The sequence below is a fragment of the Anser anser genome (assembly GCF_964211835.1).
Source record: "Anser anser genome assembly, chromosome: 3".
NCBI lineage: Eukaryota > Metazoa > Chordata > Aves > Anseriformes > Anatidae > Anser > Anser anser.
Genome location: NC_139722.1, coordinates 88604660 through 88622390, shown reverse-complemented (window position 1 = coordinate 88622390; position 17731 = coordinate 88604660). Strand labels below are relative to the sequence as shown.

The 17731-nt window shown below is 44.8% G+C and overlaps 1 protein-coding gene across 4 annotated transcripts in view; it reads right to left on the bottom strand.

Moving 5' to 3' along the window:
• Positions 1 to 3498: 3498 nt before the first annotated feature.
• Positions 3499 to 17731, bottom strand: part of RASGRP3 (RAS guanyl releasing protein 3) — a 59850-nt gene continuing 45617 nt past the window's right edge. For 3 of the 4 annotated variants that reach the window (XM_083829633.1, XM_083829634.1, XM_083829632.1), the window contains exons 11-17: positions 16196 to 16312; positions 13247 to 13362; positions 11038 to 11185; positions 7554 to 7590; positions 5853 to 5978; positions 4713 to 5077; positions 3499 to 4238 (exon numbers count right to left, since the gene is read on the bottom strand). In XM_083829633.1, coding sequence (XP_083685759.1) covers positions 4230 to 4238; positions 4713 to 5077; positions 5853 to 5978; positions 7554 to 7590; positions 11038 to 11185; positions 13247 to 13362; positions 16196 to 16312 — 918 coding nt within the window. In that variant the 3' untranslated portion in view covers positions 3499 to 4229. The remainder of the gene's footprint in view (positions 4239 to 4712; positions 5078 to 5852; positions 5979 to 7553; positions 7591 to 11037; positions 11186 to 13246; positions 13363 to 16195; positions 16313 to 17731) is intronic. The other variant, XM_083829635.1, reaches the window with a different exon arrangement.

Sequence of the window (17731 nt, the reverse complement as noted above, 5' to 3'; positions counted from 1 at the left end):
AGCTCTCTTAGCATGCCTCTTCCCACGCTTAGTCCCCATCTGTCTGTTCTTTGTTTACTGTGGTGTTTTTCTTCCCTGTGTCCAGGATCCTTCACATGAAGCTATTTCCTACAGAGAGGCTCAAAACTTCGGGAACTTGGGTCCCAAGCTGCAGGGATCCATGTCTGGGTGCTCAGGCTGCCTCAAGCAGAGCTGTCCAAGTGCCCTGGGGGAAAGCCTTGGGGGCTATGTCAGGATCTGCTTTCACTTTGGCTTCCACAGAGGAATCCCTGAGCAACAGACCACGGGGCTGGCTGCAGCCAGCCCACTCCAGTTCAGAAAAATATAAAATTTTAGGCAGCAGCTGCCCCTAACCTTGCTCTGCAGCCTAGCTTTTTATCTTCTGTACTGAGAGGAGAAAGGCCCACGTTTCCCACTCAGGGAAAATTCATGCTTTGGACTGGCTCTGATCAGAAAGCATGGTACTGTTTCCCTGCTTTCCCACCCTGTTCCTCCTTCCCTGTTCCCCCCCCCAAAAAATTCTGACTTACCCTGGCTGAGGAAATCTCATTTCAGAAGACACCCTGTCTAGGAAAATGTTTCTTTATAGAGCTGGGATTATTCTTTTAAAGTCCAAAGGCTGGGTAAGACTTGGGGGCGGGAGAGGGCAAGATCTAGACTCGAGGAGAGCGCTGAAATACAGCTCCTTTGGTTTACAGCTCGCTCAGACGGGTGTCCACTTGGCTATTTGCATAGTGCTCAGAGCTGCTTGTTAAATCTGGTGGCAAAGCTGCAGCTCACTTACTTGTAACGCAAGGCTTTGTGTAGGATTTGCAGAAGCACAGAAAGCGGGTGGGTTTGGCTTGAACAGCCCTACCATCTCATACAGAGTCTACACAAGCATTTGCGTTTTTCACCTACTGTCATTGCTTCTATTCCTTGGCATTCACAGATAAGGCTGTAAATAAGACTTGGCGTGTAAATAAAGTTTGGCATAATCTTTCTTCTTTCTGCTCCTTCAAAGCACAAAAATGCCCCTTTTTCCCACTCAGATTCCTAAAGATCCAGAGGAAGGAAGAACGGATGTGGTAGAAGTACCCGGCATCATCTGGGATTGTTTCTCACTGTAGCTACTTCATTAATCCAATACACATGACCCTCTTGCACCTTTTCCTGAACACTCTCCTGGAATTGCTCTACAAGCAGGCAGGATTTCACCGAGGACAGCAGAGGTGTATAGCTCAGTTGGGATCTGTGAAGGTTTTGCCTTTTGTGAAGTCAGAAGAGCCAAACAAATTCTTTGTTGCTTTACTCAGACTGGGGATCTAAGCTTGTTTTTGTGAGCTGAGGAAAAGTCTTGTCCCCGTTCAGAAAAAGGCATCAACTATGAAGTAAGGAGAGAAAAGGATTTTTTATTTTATTTATTCAGGCGTTCTCCAAAGTAAGGAGCTCATCTTACACTGACTTCTTAAAGTGATTGCTCCTGCCCTGCCACCTCTCTCCACTCTCAGTCGCTTGCTGTCAAAGAAAGATCAGTGTTCTGCTGCAAACAACCTGCTAATGCATTTTTTTTAAATTGAGTTATTACATTGTCTGTGATGAGCCTGTTCCTTTTTGGTGGGTGGCTGCATTTCGACCCAGTATCTTTCCTCAGATTTTCCAGTGGCAGTGAACATTTACTGCCTGCAATGCTCTCATCATTCCCCTTCCTAGGTTGCCTAAAGCAAAGGGTTTCCAGCAGGAGCAGCTCCTTGAAACTCTCCCCTAGTGTGGGTCCTTCTTGGACGTGGTGATACTTTGCTTTGAAGGATCAGCTGGGTGTGCACACAGTCTATGCTTGATCTTCAACTTAATTCTAGCTACTGCTGAGGTAAGCACGTAGCTGCCCAAAGCTGCCAGGCTTTCAGGAGATTCACAGATTCACAGATTTCTCTAGGTTGGAAGAGACCTCAAGATCATCGAGTCCAACCTCCGACCTAACACTAAGTACTCCACTAAACCATATCCCTAAGCTCTACATCTAAACGTCTTTTAAAGACCTCCAGGGATGGTGACTCCACCACCTCCCTGGGCAGCCCGTTCCAATGCTTAATAACCCTTTCGGTAAAGAAGTACTTCCTAACATCCAACCTAAAACTCCCCTGTCGAGATGCACTGATGAGATTTCCGCAGTGGGTTGAAGCTAAAGCAGTCTACTTGCTAGCAGAAAAGGTCCCTCAGAAAGCAGGAGCTGCTTCTGTAGAAGACATCACTTTTCTCTTAAATGCGATTCTATCTCTTGATGATGGTGTATGGGGAAGAGACAACATATGTTCAAAGAAAAGAACAGAGCACCTAGCCTTTTAAATAACTCAGACAAAAATCTGTAAATATCCTGGGGAATAAGTAAGGGTTTTGTGCTAGAAACATTCTTCTTCGACAAAGAAATGCAGATAGGCATGGTCTGTGGGCCTGACAGAAACGGGAGAGCAGGCAACTTTCAGAGCAAGAGCTGCAACTGATTTTCAAAAGCCTGTGAGAAATAGCCTGAGCTGTACAGACCCAGCGCTGCTTAAAACTCTTACATGATGTTAAGAATGAAGTTACACACAAACACCTCATTTATAAAGCGTTAAAAGGCTTATCTCAACAGATCCATCAACAGCCTGGATCGTAACCAAATTTTTCTATTCAAATTCTCTACCACATCATTTTCATTGTGTGCGAGCCGTGCGCTGTAACGGTAGCTGTGCAGTCAGCGTGTGGCGGCCCGTCACCTGGCCCCCACAGGAAATACAGGCTGTATTTCTCTATTTCTGCTCGTGTCTGCTCTTTGCCCACAGCAGTGTGAGCGAAGGATGCTTCTGGCTCTCATCCTAGCTCAGAAATCAGTGCTCACTGCAGTGCTTATTTCTTAATTCTTTTCTTTTAAGAGTACCTTTTCTTTCTGTTCTCGGATTTTTACCATCATTACCATTAGGGCTGGAAAACAAAGGAAACCTGCAACTCTGAGCAGGCCTCATGTAGTCACAGCACAGTTTACAGTCAGATTTCCACAGAGGAGTTGGTCAGTTTTGTTAGGGAAGTCTATGGAAGTGCTCTTTGATCTTCAGGGCTTCACCTGGTGAAGGGTGCAATGACTTGAATTTTGTAAGAAATCTTTTATTTAGGGTTGCTTTAATTCAGCGTGTGTGCTCCCCCACAGCCACTATTTCTCTGGGGAGGTGGAGGGGGAAGGAGATGACGACAATGTGTTTCCCAGTGTGGACCATGTTGTTCAGGTTTGAGCTTTGCCCTGGGTTTTGGTTTTCTCTCTTATTCCAGGTGAGGGTTGTGCGCCTTAGGTAAGTTAATGTTTCTGAGACATCTCACTTCGAGTCTGCTTCTCCAGTCATTGCAGATTGAGGTGTTAGATCCTACACTAACGAACTTAATTTGAAAGTTACTCATCAGTATGCTTTGTGTCATATTTTACTCAACATGTATGGATTGCTACCCTGAGAAAAACATGAAACATTACATACACATACAGACACACACTTAAACTAAGATGTTTATTACATACTAATTCTACCATAATCAGTGCTGGCAGAGAGGACTCCTCTCCCTTGCAGTATCACCAGACATCTGCATAGTGTCTTGGAACTCCTTTGCTCCCAGCCACGGGCTGTGTGCTCGAAGGATCCTCGGTCTGGGAACTGCTATCACCGTGCTGAACATCACTGCGCTCGCTTTAGCAAGGTAAACGTGCCCCAGATTCAAACCACCAGGTGTGCAAAGGATTTCAGTGTAGAGGACTTTTTGGAAAGATTTTTGTTTGGGATGTAATCAACATACACACCTACTTCTTTCATTAAAAATCATTACAAGCCTCTGAAAAAGGAGTGTTATCAAACGAACGTGGATGGTTGGCTTCTGTCCTCACCATTGTTGTTGCTGGCAGACATACTGAAATGATGCAGTATATTCAAAGGAGGCCAAATACATCCTCGCTGGCATGTAGAGGAAGTTTCCACAAAGTCATACAAGAGAAAAAAACACTGAGCGCAGAGATCTGTTCTGCTGTGTCCGTGTAATGTTCATCCAAATGGCTTAATCATGCAAGAAAATAAATAGTGCTCTGTAACACCTATCAGCTTGGAAAACGCTACGGTTGAATTTAAAAGTATGAGGTACAGGAAAACTTCCCATGGCCAAATGTGGTCTATGACAGTCTGTCAACTCGCTGTACTACAGTTGTCATCCGTTTTTCTGTGTTTCAGGGTGAGCAATCAGCTGTCCTGTAACCAAAAGAAAATAGGCACATTTTACCAAAAGCAGTCAATAAAAGCATGAGGCCTTGGGATTGTTGGGATTGTAAACTTTATGGGTAAGAGCAACAGAAGCCATGCCCTAGCCTGGACTCGCATGTTTATCGAAGGACTTGTTCTTGTGAATCTAACACGGAGCCATGTGGTGTAAAGGTACAACAGAATTTAACCAGGTATTTTAATGATTCTCAAAAAGAAAAACATCAAGCTCCTAAAAGCGCTTACTGCCACCGAGAACCAAACCCGTGTTTACAGAGTTACAGTAAATACACGCTGCGGTGTAGAAAATTATCTAGGGATGATTTGACGTTTTTCTGAAAGTGACCCTCATTTAAGAAGTAACAGGAAACGTGAATGAAAAAAATGTTTTGAAATTCATGAAGTAACCTTATGAGACTGCAGACTAGCAGATTGTAATTTGTCCTGGTGGCTGCTTCAACTCACCTCAGATTCCTGTCTTTCGGGGAGCGTTTCTATTCCGTTGTGATCCAGGATGTGCTGGGGAGCCTCAGTGTCTATATCTACATTGGCCTGCATGCTGGGCTTTTCGTTCTCCCATTTTGCGAACCCTTTGTTCTTCCCAGCTTTGCCGTGGAACTTGGACTTCATTTTGGGGAAAGTATGGGATCCTGAATCGCTCCAGCCCGGCTCATGCCACAGCGGTTCTGTCTGCGTTGCTTGGCTGGTGGTTGCCCGCTGCAGCCGCACTGAAATTTTCCGCGAGGAGCCAGTGACAAGGGTGATAGCTCTGCTATCGAGGTCCTGGTGTTCTGTAGCAACGCTGGGAAATTCAAATACCTCATCCTGGACTGAAAGAAAAAAGTGAAATTATTTATTTTAAATATTCTTCTTCAAGATCTTTGCAAAAAGATAACTTAAGCCTGGGTCAAGGGGAGAGAAGGAAGGGATTTAAAGGTTCAGAAAAAAAAAAAGTTGGCTATTCTGGGAGATTTGTGCAAGTCTTTTAGTAGTTAAATCTATTTCAGGACTAGGTCTTGATATGCCATTGTATATAACTGCATGATGGCTTGCAGGGGTGCTTTGTGCAGGCAGCATTAGGGTGCATGGAGGAGAAGGCAGCAGCATCACTTTGCCGAGGAAAGCTCTGAAGGAGGCTGCTCCTTCTTCCAGATAGCCCCCTATATGAAGCAGTGGTGTAATTAGCAATATCCATATGCTGCTCAGAAGCTGATTCTGGCCTTGTGTGCACAATTTTCTCTTCCCTCCATTTGCATGCTTGAGGGGGTGCAAGGCAGAGCCAGAATTGTGCCTCTGTGTGTCTCAGTCCCTGCCGCTAAGTGTCCTACAAGGAAAAGTGCAATTTCCCTAATTTTCATTTTATTTTTTATATTTTCAGCTGGCATAGCAGGACAGGGAGGTTCAGGCGGGAGACTAAGGCCACCACAGCTCCCTGCAGAAAGAGCCCTTGTAATTAGAGCATTGAACACAAGCCAGTGCATCGGAAAGTACACAGGCTGCTCTGTGTGTTGGTACAAAGGAAAAATTAGAAGAGGCAGTAAGGACACTGGCTATTAAAGAGGATGCCAGCAATGGTTTAAAATAGAAACAAAAGAGTGCTCTCACCTGGCGGCAGAGAGGGGCTGCTAGGCAGGGAGCCGTGGTTGCTGCCCACTGAGGTTCCTCTGGAAAATTTTCTGCAGGCAAGCACAAGCAGGTCTCGGCATTGCTTATGGCAGTTGGCACCGCAGTCTGTAAGGGAGGGAATTGTCAAGTCACCGAAGGCAAAGTCACGGCTACCTGGTGATCCCTCAGGGCTGTTAGCAGGCAGCTGAGAGGAGGGACCTTGACCAAACAGATACTTTGACAGAGGGTGTGAAGGGAGTTACAAAAATGGATCATTTGCTGTGATGGGAGTTCGAAATAAAAACAAAACAACCTTCACCACACTGCCCAGCTTCATCTCCTGAGCCATGGTGCTGGGGTCAGGAGCAGAGCTGAACAGATGAATCCTGCCCCCCTTGCTAGTGCAGCACCAGAGGTGCCAGCTAGAAGGTGGCAGTTCTGTGCCCAGAGGCAGAAATCACCCAAACGGGTGCAGCAGCTGGTACCCAGAGGGCAGGCACTCCTTGACCACGTGGAGATCTGAGCGAGAAGCTCGGCTCTCTTACTCTCACGGTCCAGTGCCTGTGATTTTGATGTTACAGAGCCACTTTTGTTCTCTCCCCACTGGGCCACGGTTGCAAGCAATGATGCAGGACAGAGCTCAGCTTTCGGATCTCGAGTTTACAGGGCTGCTGTGACAAAACTCTACCTTCCTTCCCTCAGCCTACCAGGAAAAGTGCAGACCACAACTGGCCCTGCTGTAGCTGCTCAGATGACGGTGGTCAGGAACAGCTGAGCTGCGTGCAGTGGCTTAGTCATGGGCGTTTTCCTCACCCCCTCAGAGGAAGAGATGTTCGTGGGTGGGAGAGGAAGATGGGAATAAGGGTATCCTAAAAAATAGGGGGTATCCTAAAAAACAATCCTGCCAATTCTTCAGCAGTCTGCTGGGTGCCAGGGTAAGACCGAGGGAAAAAGAGATTGCATATAAATATGACTGTGAAGCTCCAATGTGAACATTCCTCTGTAAATAACTGAGGTGCAACTACAGCTGTGAAAAGCCCTTCAGCTTCTTCTGCTTGTGAAATAAATTGGTCCAGGACTTTAGAGCCGATGGGGACCAGCACAATGTCATTCTTGGTCTGACCTGCTCGACATGGTGCAAGTACTGCGTAAGCAATTAAACATTTAGTGAAAGCAACTGAGAGTGCTGTAAGAGCTCTAGGATTTTTTTATGCTGAACTGCTGCAGAAGTCCTTGCAATGAGATCTGCTGGGCAGTCCAGGAATTAAATACTTGTCTATTTCTAGCTCAGCCACTGCTGCATTGCAAGGCCAGCTAGCCTTCAGTACTGGCACACAGATGTACACGATACAGACACTAATGCCAGCAGACCTTCTCCTGACCCCAGGTCTCAGGAGTTATATTTCAGGATGTCTCCCTGCTGGCAGGAGGACACTTGGTCTTCTGAGATGCAATTTTTTTGCTGGTACAAAGTGACACCTCGTGGAGCCAGTGGCTGCTTTGGACCTTCAGCTCCCAGAACAGCCACGTCCCCTGCTGCAGTGAGGCTTTGTGGGGTAGCAGCAGCCACCAGTCATAGGTGGCACCAAGTCCTTAAGCAAAATTGGGATGAACAGCTGCCGTTCTAGTAAAAAATATGGTTGACTTCTGTTAAAACCCAGCACCCATGCCATGAAAAATCCATGCAAAATATTTATTTACCTTTGCATTTGTAGCCTTGTTTGATTATACCCCAGAGCTGCAAAGAAAGACAAAAGAACGTCAAGGAATCAGAAAAGAAAGCCGGAAGGAAAACAAGGTCACAATGAGGAAGTACCAATGGCTACAAAAGCACAAACAGGATACAACTGCTCTTAACACCCTTCCTGTCAGGCAGACCTCCCCCTCTAGTTGTGATAAGGCTTGTGTGGCTCCCCCCTTATTTCTACTGCCTACAGTGGGATTACCAGAGAAGGGGAAACACAGCTGAGGTGTGCTTCCAGGAACGTGTTGGGAATTGCTGTCAAGCTTACTGAAACCGGCAGAGTGTGTTCTGCTTCTAGCTCACTTTGTGCCATCTTGGGGGTAACTTCCATTGTACGTCCATTCTTCAGACACACAAATGGCCTGTGCCATTCAGGAATAGCAGGTGAAAACACCACTGGGGACAAACACGAGGTTCTTGGCTCCTGAACTGGTCCCCAGCACACCCAGCCATAGCAAGATGATTAATTCACCTGACTTTTTCCATTGCGAGATGGTTGAAGCCTGAAACAGGCAGAGAAGCTGATAAATTCCTTCTTTGCCTCCTCCCAGAGGCTGTCCTCGTTAAAGTACAAAACAAGCAAATGCTGGCCCTCCAGGAGGCAGCATGTACGGTCCCACTTTTGGGAAGCTTTGCCCGTGATGTGAGCAGGATTGCTTGGAAGTAGAAAAAAAATCCCTAGTAAATTGTTATCTCTACACTTAAAAAAGAGAGATAACTACAACCATGGCATTATGAAAACAAACATTTTTCACTCCAAGAGGCAGAGAGAGGAGTCTAGCCCAGTGTTAAAGGAAAAAAGGTCAAGGACTGCAGTGTTTATTTATCCTGAACTCATTCAAAACATTTGCAGGGAGGGTGAGCATATCAAGGCAGTCAAAACTGCACGTGCTGCCTCGCTGTGCTTTTAAGAGGGGATGTACAGTGTGCAGGGGGTAAATGTGCTGAGTAAAGAGATATCCAAAAGGAAGAGCTGCAGAGCATTCGGAGGACAAAGGAAAGAGTAAAATAAGACAAAATAGGAAGATGATGGGGGAAAAAAATCCTATATATGCTGCAAACATAACAATCATATGCTGCAAAAAAGAATTTGTGAGGAAACACAGGGGCTTGGAAAGAGAGAAAACCAGATTAGGCAAGGAGGAAGAAAGGTGAATAAAATAACAGAAGGGACAGCAGTGGAAACAAAGCCCCTAGAAAGCCTGCTGCTTGCCCTCCTCCTGCAAATGCTGTGGATGTGCACAGCGATTGTGGGTGCTGTGGTCTCATGGTGGTGGTGGAGCCCCCTTGTCCCTCCTGGGAGAGCAGCACAGAGACACCAGAATCACCTGAAGGGGGACGACTTATTTCTTTTATTAGAGCTCTGTTCTGTTCCTACTGGAGAGCCTTTTCACCTCTCTCGCTCCGAGCCTTCATCTTACTTGGTTTTGGCACTGCTCTCATGGCCACACACAGTTGGCACAGCTTCCTTGCAGCGCCATGTCGTGATCCTGACCTAAAGCTTTGCATCCATCTGATATGGCTTTGCAGCAAAGCTGGCTCGAGCCAGCCCCAGGGTAAGAGGATCTGTGCAAATTCGGACGATAAAGCTGGAAGGGATGGGTGGTCAGCCACCCCGACACATGGCGCAACTCAAGCTGTGGGTCGGAACTGAGACCGGCAGCGGTGGTATCAATTTCACACTGTGAACGGCATTAGATTTTAGCTTGACCTTTAAAGGTCATATAGTTTTAATAATAGATATTTTACTGGGTACAGCGGACATTGCACTGTCATGCCCATTCATCCTACTGCACAGTCAGTGCACATTTTTTTGACGGTGAATCACTGCATCAGTGCAAAAGTGAGTTTCCACCTGCGGATGGATGGCGCTGAAATGCACAGCAAGCACGCAGCAGATTTTGTCATTGGTTCCTGTCCTATCCGCCCAACTCATCCACAGGACAATGCCAATGAATTCAGTGAGCTGACAGGAAAAATGACCTTATTTCCATTTCCCGTACAACCCCTTACTCATTTTTATTCCTGAACTGGATGTATTCGGGGAGACGTGAAAAATACAACAATGACCAGCCAGTAAACTGATACAGGAGAAAAATATCTGGTAGAGAACACATTGCAGGACATTCCTGAGCCCCACTTGGCCATGGAAGCTTTCCAAGCATGAACCAAGTGTCACGAACGCAATGACATCTTCCTGAGGCTGCAGGCAGCCCGAAACAATAGGCTAAGACCGGTCACCTCCAGCGCCCCGATGGTCTGCTGGATCTGTCGGCTGGAGAGCCCGCCACCAGGCTCCTGAATCAGCATTAACTCTGTCACCTCTCGGGTTTCTGCAGTTCCAGCGGAAATAGGTGGAATTCCTTCTTCCCCTGGCCTCGATCAGTGGGAAAAGGGACAGGAGCAGGAACGGCAGCCCCAGCCTGAGAGCAGGCACGTCTTTGTGCTCGGTGGTGCTGTAGTTGTTGCCTTCAGCCATGAAGAAATATTACTTGGTGGGAAAGGTCACAGAGTAGAAGCTGAAGATTTTGCCGTTGATACCGGCAGCAGGTCAGCATGGGACAGCAGGGACAACGCTCTGGCTTTACACCTTGAGCATGGGCCACGTGCAGGCAGAGAGCAGGATCCTCTGCCCTGATGGAAACTCCTAGCCCTGCATACTCCTGTGGCTGGCCACGTGTGGGCATTTGACTTCAGCAAGGTGTGTACGTTAAAGTGACATCTAAATCATAATAATTAATTTTCCTTACTTGGTTTGAAGTGGGAAAAGATGGAAGAGGTTTGCAAGCAACACAAAGGTTCACAAACACAATTGTTTGCCAGCTTTGTGTAGAGCACTCTAATAAACGTCTTCTTGTAAGTTATGACTGAGAGAAAAAGCAACTTAAAAAATAATTAAATGCCAAACTTTCTCATGTTACAGAACTGTTGGAAGCACTTCTGATTTCTTGACTGATTTAGAAGATCTATTAATTCAATAGAGAAAGGAATAAGGCTGTTATGGCTGTTCAGAGAATTATGAGCAGAGCTATGTTGCCATGTGCAATTTCCTGAGAAAGAACGGCTTTTGCTTCATCTACATCCTCTGTTCCAGACACCCATTTTCCCTTGAGCTTGTTTACATGGGAAATCAAGCCAAATTAAAGAACTTAAGATAAACCAAGTAAGGCCATTCATACAGTCTGTAATGTCCTTTAGCTAACATAATTTTACTTTTTTTTCCCTGTAACAGTAATTCTTACAAATGCCTGTATTCAGGAACCACCAAAATAAAACTGGGTACCACAGCTACATGAGGAAATGCTTTGTGCTTCGAAGTGCAATGAGGAAATTTGGCCAAGCTGAAGAAACTTTAACAGCACATGGAACCAGTTTGACCCCATCTATGTTAAAGAACACGAAATTTCGTGTGAGGTATGCTGTTACTAAAAACATACTTACAAATCCTGCACAGTGCTCGCAGAAAGTTGGTTTAAGATAGGTCATCTCCTGGAAGTTGTGAATAAACCCTGGTCCCATTTTACACTGGAACTGCGATTTAGCTCTCAGAAAGTAAGCCATCATTTCTTCTTTGCTTATAAGACCATCTCTGTTAGGAAAAAAACAATAGAGTAGATCTGTCACTGCTCATGGCACCAAACACGTCAGGATTTTCTCACTGCAAAAAGCATGCAGCACACAAAGCACGTTCTTTGAAAGAGCTACGATCGTCTTGGCAGAAGAAACAAGCTTTTCCTTAGCGTCTTTGTGGTTCTTACTCTTCATTAAAGAGCAGACACTGAACTCATAGCACGGGCCTTGGTTTCTCACCTGTTCATGGTATCAGAGCATTTGGTGGCCCAGACCAGGCCATCCTGTGAAGGAGACTCCTTAGGCCCATGGCCACTGCTGGCCCAGCCAGCCATGGAGACAGGTGGCTTGGAAAGGAGCCAGGGCCTGCTCTCGGCACCCACCACCACTCCCCATGAACCATGCACCATGTCCCAGTGAAGAATGGTACAGCAAGCTAAAGGCCTGGTCAAACACCTTCTCTCCTGGACTTGGGTTTGAAAAGCTCTCGAAAGGGATGTTAGAGAAACAGCCATGCTCTGCTGGCTGCGATCTCCTACACATCGAGGTCTGGAGGAGAGCTTAAGGCTGGTGTTAGCCACCAGCCCTACCAAACAGTGCATGGCCGGGATGAGAATCGGGGATGTACCTAGAAAGGACCTACATGGTAAACATTGGGTCTGACTAGGTCATCAAAGACACAGGGAAAGACAAAGAGAAACACGTCCCCAAGTAGTCCAAGGTTTTACTGCACCCAGCTAAGCAAAACAAAAAACTTCACAAATTACTTAAACAGAGCTTTTAACAGTTTCCCAAGCTGTGAGGATTGCTAATTCAGGTAAGCTGAAAGCCTCAGCTGGAGGCTTTGATGCCAGACATACCCCTGGGGTTCGCTGCAAGGGAGCTACGAGCTGGACAGTCTGGGGAATTAGAAATGAATGGACTACATCCTCCTGCTGCTTGATGTCCTTTAGAGCATATCCTTACATCCCAAGTGACTATACCCCGTCTTTCCCTTGGCAGATGGGGGCTGTGTCTGTTTGAACTGATGAACAGCAAAGCACTTGCTGCAAACAGCTCTAAACCAGACAGATCTTTAAAGCACAGTGTTTTCACCAAGTCTCAGAAAGCCGAAGGCAAACCAGGAGTAGGGATTGGGAACATTCTGCAGTTACTGAACAGTAACATTTGGTGATAATTTTTGCGGGGTGTGAAATCTACCACTTCATCTTGAAAGACAGAGAAGAGCCATCTACAAAACAAACGCCAGCTACAAGCCAAGACAACCATACAGTTAGTGCTGTGCTCAGCTGAACTGCATTTTTTGTGTATTTTCATCTGAAAACCTACATGGTGCAACTGGGAAGTCAAATCATTGCAAAATACTATTTGTGTATTTTTCCCTGGTAGAGATGGAGATGGCTTCATTGAAATGGAATTTGAGACCACTCAATTCTTAACCAGCAGGAGCACAATTCTCGTGCTCAAATGGTTTGCTGGATTCACCAACATCTGAATCCACAGGAAGACTGCATGCGTACAGAGGGCCTAACTGACCATGTAAACCTCTTATCACAATAAACCACCACTACAGAATTTATACCTCCACTTTCTACTCACACAGTCCCAATGCTTATGCCCCTAGCTGACCACCAGTACCTCCCAGAATATTTATTAGCATCTTTCAGCTACTTATGCTCATTTCTCTTGTCCCACACAAAACTTTTTTATCAGTCTGATAGCTGGTCTGGGTAAGGATCTCCAGAGTAGTTTGACAGTACTCTAAGGGTTTCAGCTCAGTTCTGGAAGGAACAAAGTTCTTTAAGCTATTAAACAGATGATTTTTAAGGTAACAGGAAAAGCCAGACTGCTACCTGGGTGGCAATGCAGTGTAAGAAGTTAAATGAAAATAGAATTCAGCCATCAATGATCTTCAGTTCCTTGAGTGAGAAGCCAAACACAAGAGGCTTGGAGAACTGGGAGACATTGTGTCTTCAACATTTTGTTTTAATGAGTTTTTCAATTAAGGAAACAAAACAAAACTAAATGAAACAACCAACCAACTAAACAAACAAAAATAACAAGAAACCCCCAAACTTACTGGTCTTTGTCCAGCACACAGAAAGAGTCCAAAAAGGGGAAGTTGGCAGCTATACTTTCAAAGTCTTCCTGAGAAATATAGCCATCGTGATCATGATCATAATTCCTAAAGACAGACTGGAAAAACAAAAGGAAATATTTGTCATAACATCCAGTCTGTCCTGAATCTGTACCAGCTCTTCAGTCTTTTAATTGCATTTAAATGAACTTTCAAGATTACTAATCACATGCTCTACTCCATTGTTTTATTCCTATAAATACTACTTGGCACTTCAATATCCATATTTATTTGATTGTAGGGGAAAATGGCTAATTTCTTAAGAAAACTTGACCTCAGTATTTAGCTAGTGAAGCTTCTCAAGCTCCTCCACACCTCTTCAGACATAGTTATTCTTGGCTTTATTTCTTTTTTTTTGAAATGTCACTAAAATTCTGCCCTGTGTGACATATTCCCTTTGTCTCACTAAGTATATTTTTTAATAAAAAAAAAAGAAAAAAAAAAAGAAGAAATTAAATAAAACCAGCCCAACAGCAGCTTTCCCATGAGTGGTTTGGATATTTTTGGCTTCACTTAGCTTTTAACTGGTCACCGCTGTTCTGCCACAGTGCTGTTTCAATCCAATTTGCTTACTGATACTTTGGCAACCAGATCACAAGCACTTTGTATATAACAAACACTCCCTCCCATCAACCCAACCCAGTGTACCGCTAAGTAAAAAGAGACATGGGATCAAATTTAAAAGGTTGCACAAAGTGATGAAAGCTCTCCTTAGCTACTAAGGAGTTAGTATATTCCATTTTATACTAATTGTGGAGATCCATAAGGGGCATTAAAGCTACATGTTTTATCAATCTGTTGGGAAAGATGTGTCAAAATCAACATGAGCATGTAAAAGATATTTTGAAACACAAACTCTATCATTAGGTTAATATTTGGTTGACAAAGACAAGAACTTGGTATACTGAGATCTCTGAAAGGTGCTTCTAGAGTCCTTATTTTAATGAGAATTTGAAGAAGCCAATTTCAAAGCAACCATGGAATGACCTGTAACTGATGACTGGCAGACCTCAAAAATATGTTGAGAAGGAATCAACTTGCACAACCAAGCAGTATCCAGCACTTTTAGTATTAAAAACAATGCATTAAGGCCCAACTCAAAGCAGCTGGTAAATGACAAAGACTGGCAAAACAAAGAGTTGTACAGATGGTGTGGTGGGCCTTTTGGTGAGCCGTATCTCTAACAGCCCCAAACTATGTTTTAATTCTGTGAGGCTCAAGCTCACGTGTCCTGAACCAGGCCAAAATTGTGGAATGGAGGCATGCATTTCCTTTGCCCACCACATTCTGGAAAGATTAAGGAGTTCCAACAGACTTGTGATTTAAACAAGCTATATCAAAGACAGTTTGGGATGTGGGGTGAATTTATCAACATATGGCACTGACAAAAGCAATACTGAAATAGCACATGCACTTCTGGCATCCCACATTAGGAGGAAAAGCAAGCAAGCAAAAAAAAAAAAAAAACAACAAAAAACACATACAAAGACGAAATTGCAAAATGTATCTGTAGTCTGAGTGAGAGACTGAAGACTTCGTTACCTTAACTACACAACCCCAATTAATGACCTGTAATGCAGACAAGATCAGAATTTAATACTTCCTCCCGGAGTTAGTTATTAATTTGTAAAAAGCAAAAGGATATCTTGTTTCATTATCTATAACATTTTCCTGGTTCCTCACTAAAAGTCCCTCAGACAGCTACACAACAGGGCTCAGTCGCTCCAAAGGGCCCTCATGGTGCCTGGTTTTGTTTGCATCACCTAACATGTCAGCTTCTAAACTGAAGCTGCAAGATCCCAGCTGTAATTCTCCATGACCTCATGCCCAGATTTTCAAAGTGATAACAAGACAGTACTATCTTTACCATACATAATATGCTCTGGACAAATGACAGCAAGTTGAAAACCAGAAAAAGGCAGAGAGACTGCACTGGTGTAGAAGTAAATAAAGGGAAAAAAATCCAGGTCATTCCAATTCAGCTCCACTTAAAAATTTGATCTCCAAAATCCAGTGGGAGTCAGTGAGGTGTAATAACGTACTCCCTAAGCACTCACTGAAGTCATTGAGCACACTGTGAGCCTCATGAGGAGGCTCCAAACAAGGCAGCAAAACAGGCAGGTGTTTGCCCAGCCAGGAGCTACCCACAGAGCAGACACAGCACCTCCACCAGAGGAGGGCTTCCAAGGAGTCTTCACCCTTGGGAAAGCACCGGCCAACAGTGAATTTGCCAGTCAGCATTTGCTGTCTCCCAGGTGGCTCCTTAGAGAACAAGGACGTCATTTTAACCTTGGCATGTTGGATAATCGGTTTCTGTTATAAATAAATTATAAAGTCTCTTTCTGGTATACTGGTCTGAGCAGTAGATTTGATCTGTGCCCTTTGGACAGCTTGGCCACCAGGCACTAACATACAGACACCAAAAAACTTGTCTTTTGCCAGCAGATCAGCACAGTGCAATGCTTGGTATAGGGCAGGGTTTCTGGAGACCTTCTCTGGACCTAGCAATGTGTGAGTCCTTGTTTCTGAGTGTTTTTACTTCCAGCTGTCTGTCATCAGACATTAACTGAATGGCTAGAGCTGCAACAACTCAGCTTTGCCCTTTCAATTTATGTTTGCTAATCGAACCCATTGCACAGCAGCCAGGTTTGGATGTTCCTGAAAGCTTGCTTGTTTGCATCTGGAAACCTGCTTACTTATGCCGCCTCTGATTCCAGGACTAAAATAGAAATATTTCTAAAGATATCAGCAAAAGTTCAAATCTGTTATCAGATATCTGAAATTCATCTCAACTGCAACAATTCCTTGAAAACCTCCAATGAAATTAATTGCAATGATGACAGTATCAAAGCTGTTGTTCCCTTTGGCCAATAAATTCTTCCAGATACTTACGTCCACTAACTTTCTTATGTGCTTGTTAATGACTGTCGGGTCGGGCTTGGGTACCACTCCAGATGCCCAGTCCAGAGGCACCACTGGCTTGCTTGGGGTCGTCGGGGAGGTAGGCTGCTGGGAGACAAGCCAAACATAAAGATGTTTGAATCTGAATTACGAAATCCAGTTTCCTGTTACAAGCAGCACCGTATGCAGTGCTGGAACCAGCTTCAACAGCAACAAGACTCAGAGGAAGCAGGCAGGAAGGAGGGTCTCTGGACACAATGGGAATCAGAAATAGCACAGAAATCTGCTTTTCTCCATCCTGACAGAGCCCCCAAGGAGCTCGCCAGCATAAGGTGACCTGGACAAAGGGAGGGTGCACAGGAGTTATGTGAAGGACTGCATGTCAATGCTGATCTCTGAGTGCTTGGTGCACAGAAACACCACTGATTTACAGCCAAGGCACTGCACTGCAGTGGAACAAGAACTAAATGTTTCCAGGCGGGGACTTGAGTGAATTTACAACAGGCCAGGAGGCATGGCTTGATTCACCTGGCCATGATAAGACCAGCCAGGCTATTTTACTTCAAAAACATCTTTGTCCTGATGAGAGGGTAGCTGGCAGCTCAGCTGATACACAGAGCACGCAGCCTGACTCACTCCACGCGGCCACGGTGCTTTGGGAACAGCTCTGGCACGCAGCAAGATGAAGACAGAGGACAAACCTGAACTCAGTTTCAGGTAAGGCTTCAAAAATCGCCAGTCAGCACTAAAAATGCTGCAGGGCAGCCTGGCATTGTCCTACATCTGCTGCTGGGTATCTGGCCAAGGAAGCAGCATCAGGCAGGAAAATTTCAGCTTGGTCTGGATCAGAGCAGGAGGTGGCCTGCAGTCTGCCTGTGTTAGCTGACGAGCCATAAATCTGGGTCCCACATGTCCTCTGTTAATTGGTGTGATTTGAGACAGAGGTAATTAAGCTATCTAAAAATGTTATAGCTATTATTGGGTATAATAAGGATATTGTAGACTTTCACACTGAGATGAAAAATGGTCACAAGGTCATACTCTACTGTGTTTGGTAGGAAAAAAAAGAAGGATGTGTTAATGGTTTGCTTTACTCATTTGGCTTTTCCCTTTTCAGTGGTCACAACAGCTTTTATTAGCTCTTCAATGTCTCTTGACTCACTATACACATCTGCTCAGGTAAGCTTAGGAAGAAGAAAATCCCTATATCCACAGAGTTCAATTCCAACAACAACAACAACAACAAAATGGTGAACCTGAACATCCAGCTCTATATCCCAGTAGCACTTACAGAACTTTTTAATCCTAAAATGAATGACACCACACAGTGATGGATCAACTTGCTGGTAAGTGTTTTTGCTCTAAAAATGCATGGAAGCGCAGCAGTTTTTTAAAGACAGCATGTTACATGGTAATACTTAACATGCCAATATTGTGACATTCTTGCCAATATGGTCAGAGAAGAAATTTGATGTGTTCCTTCTCTTAAAAAATGCCTAGACTAATGGGACTAAAAGCATCAGCAGC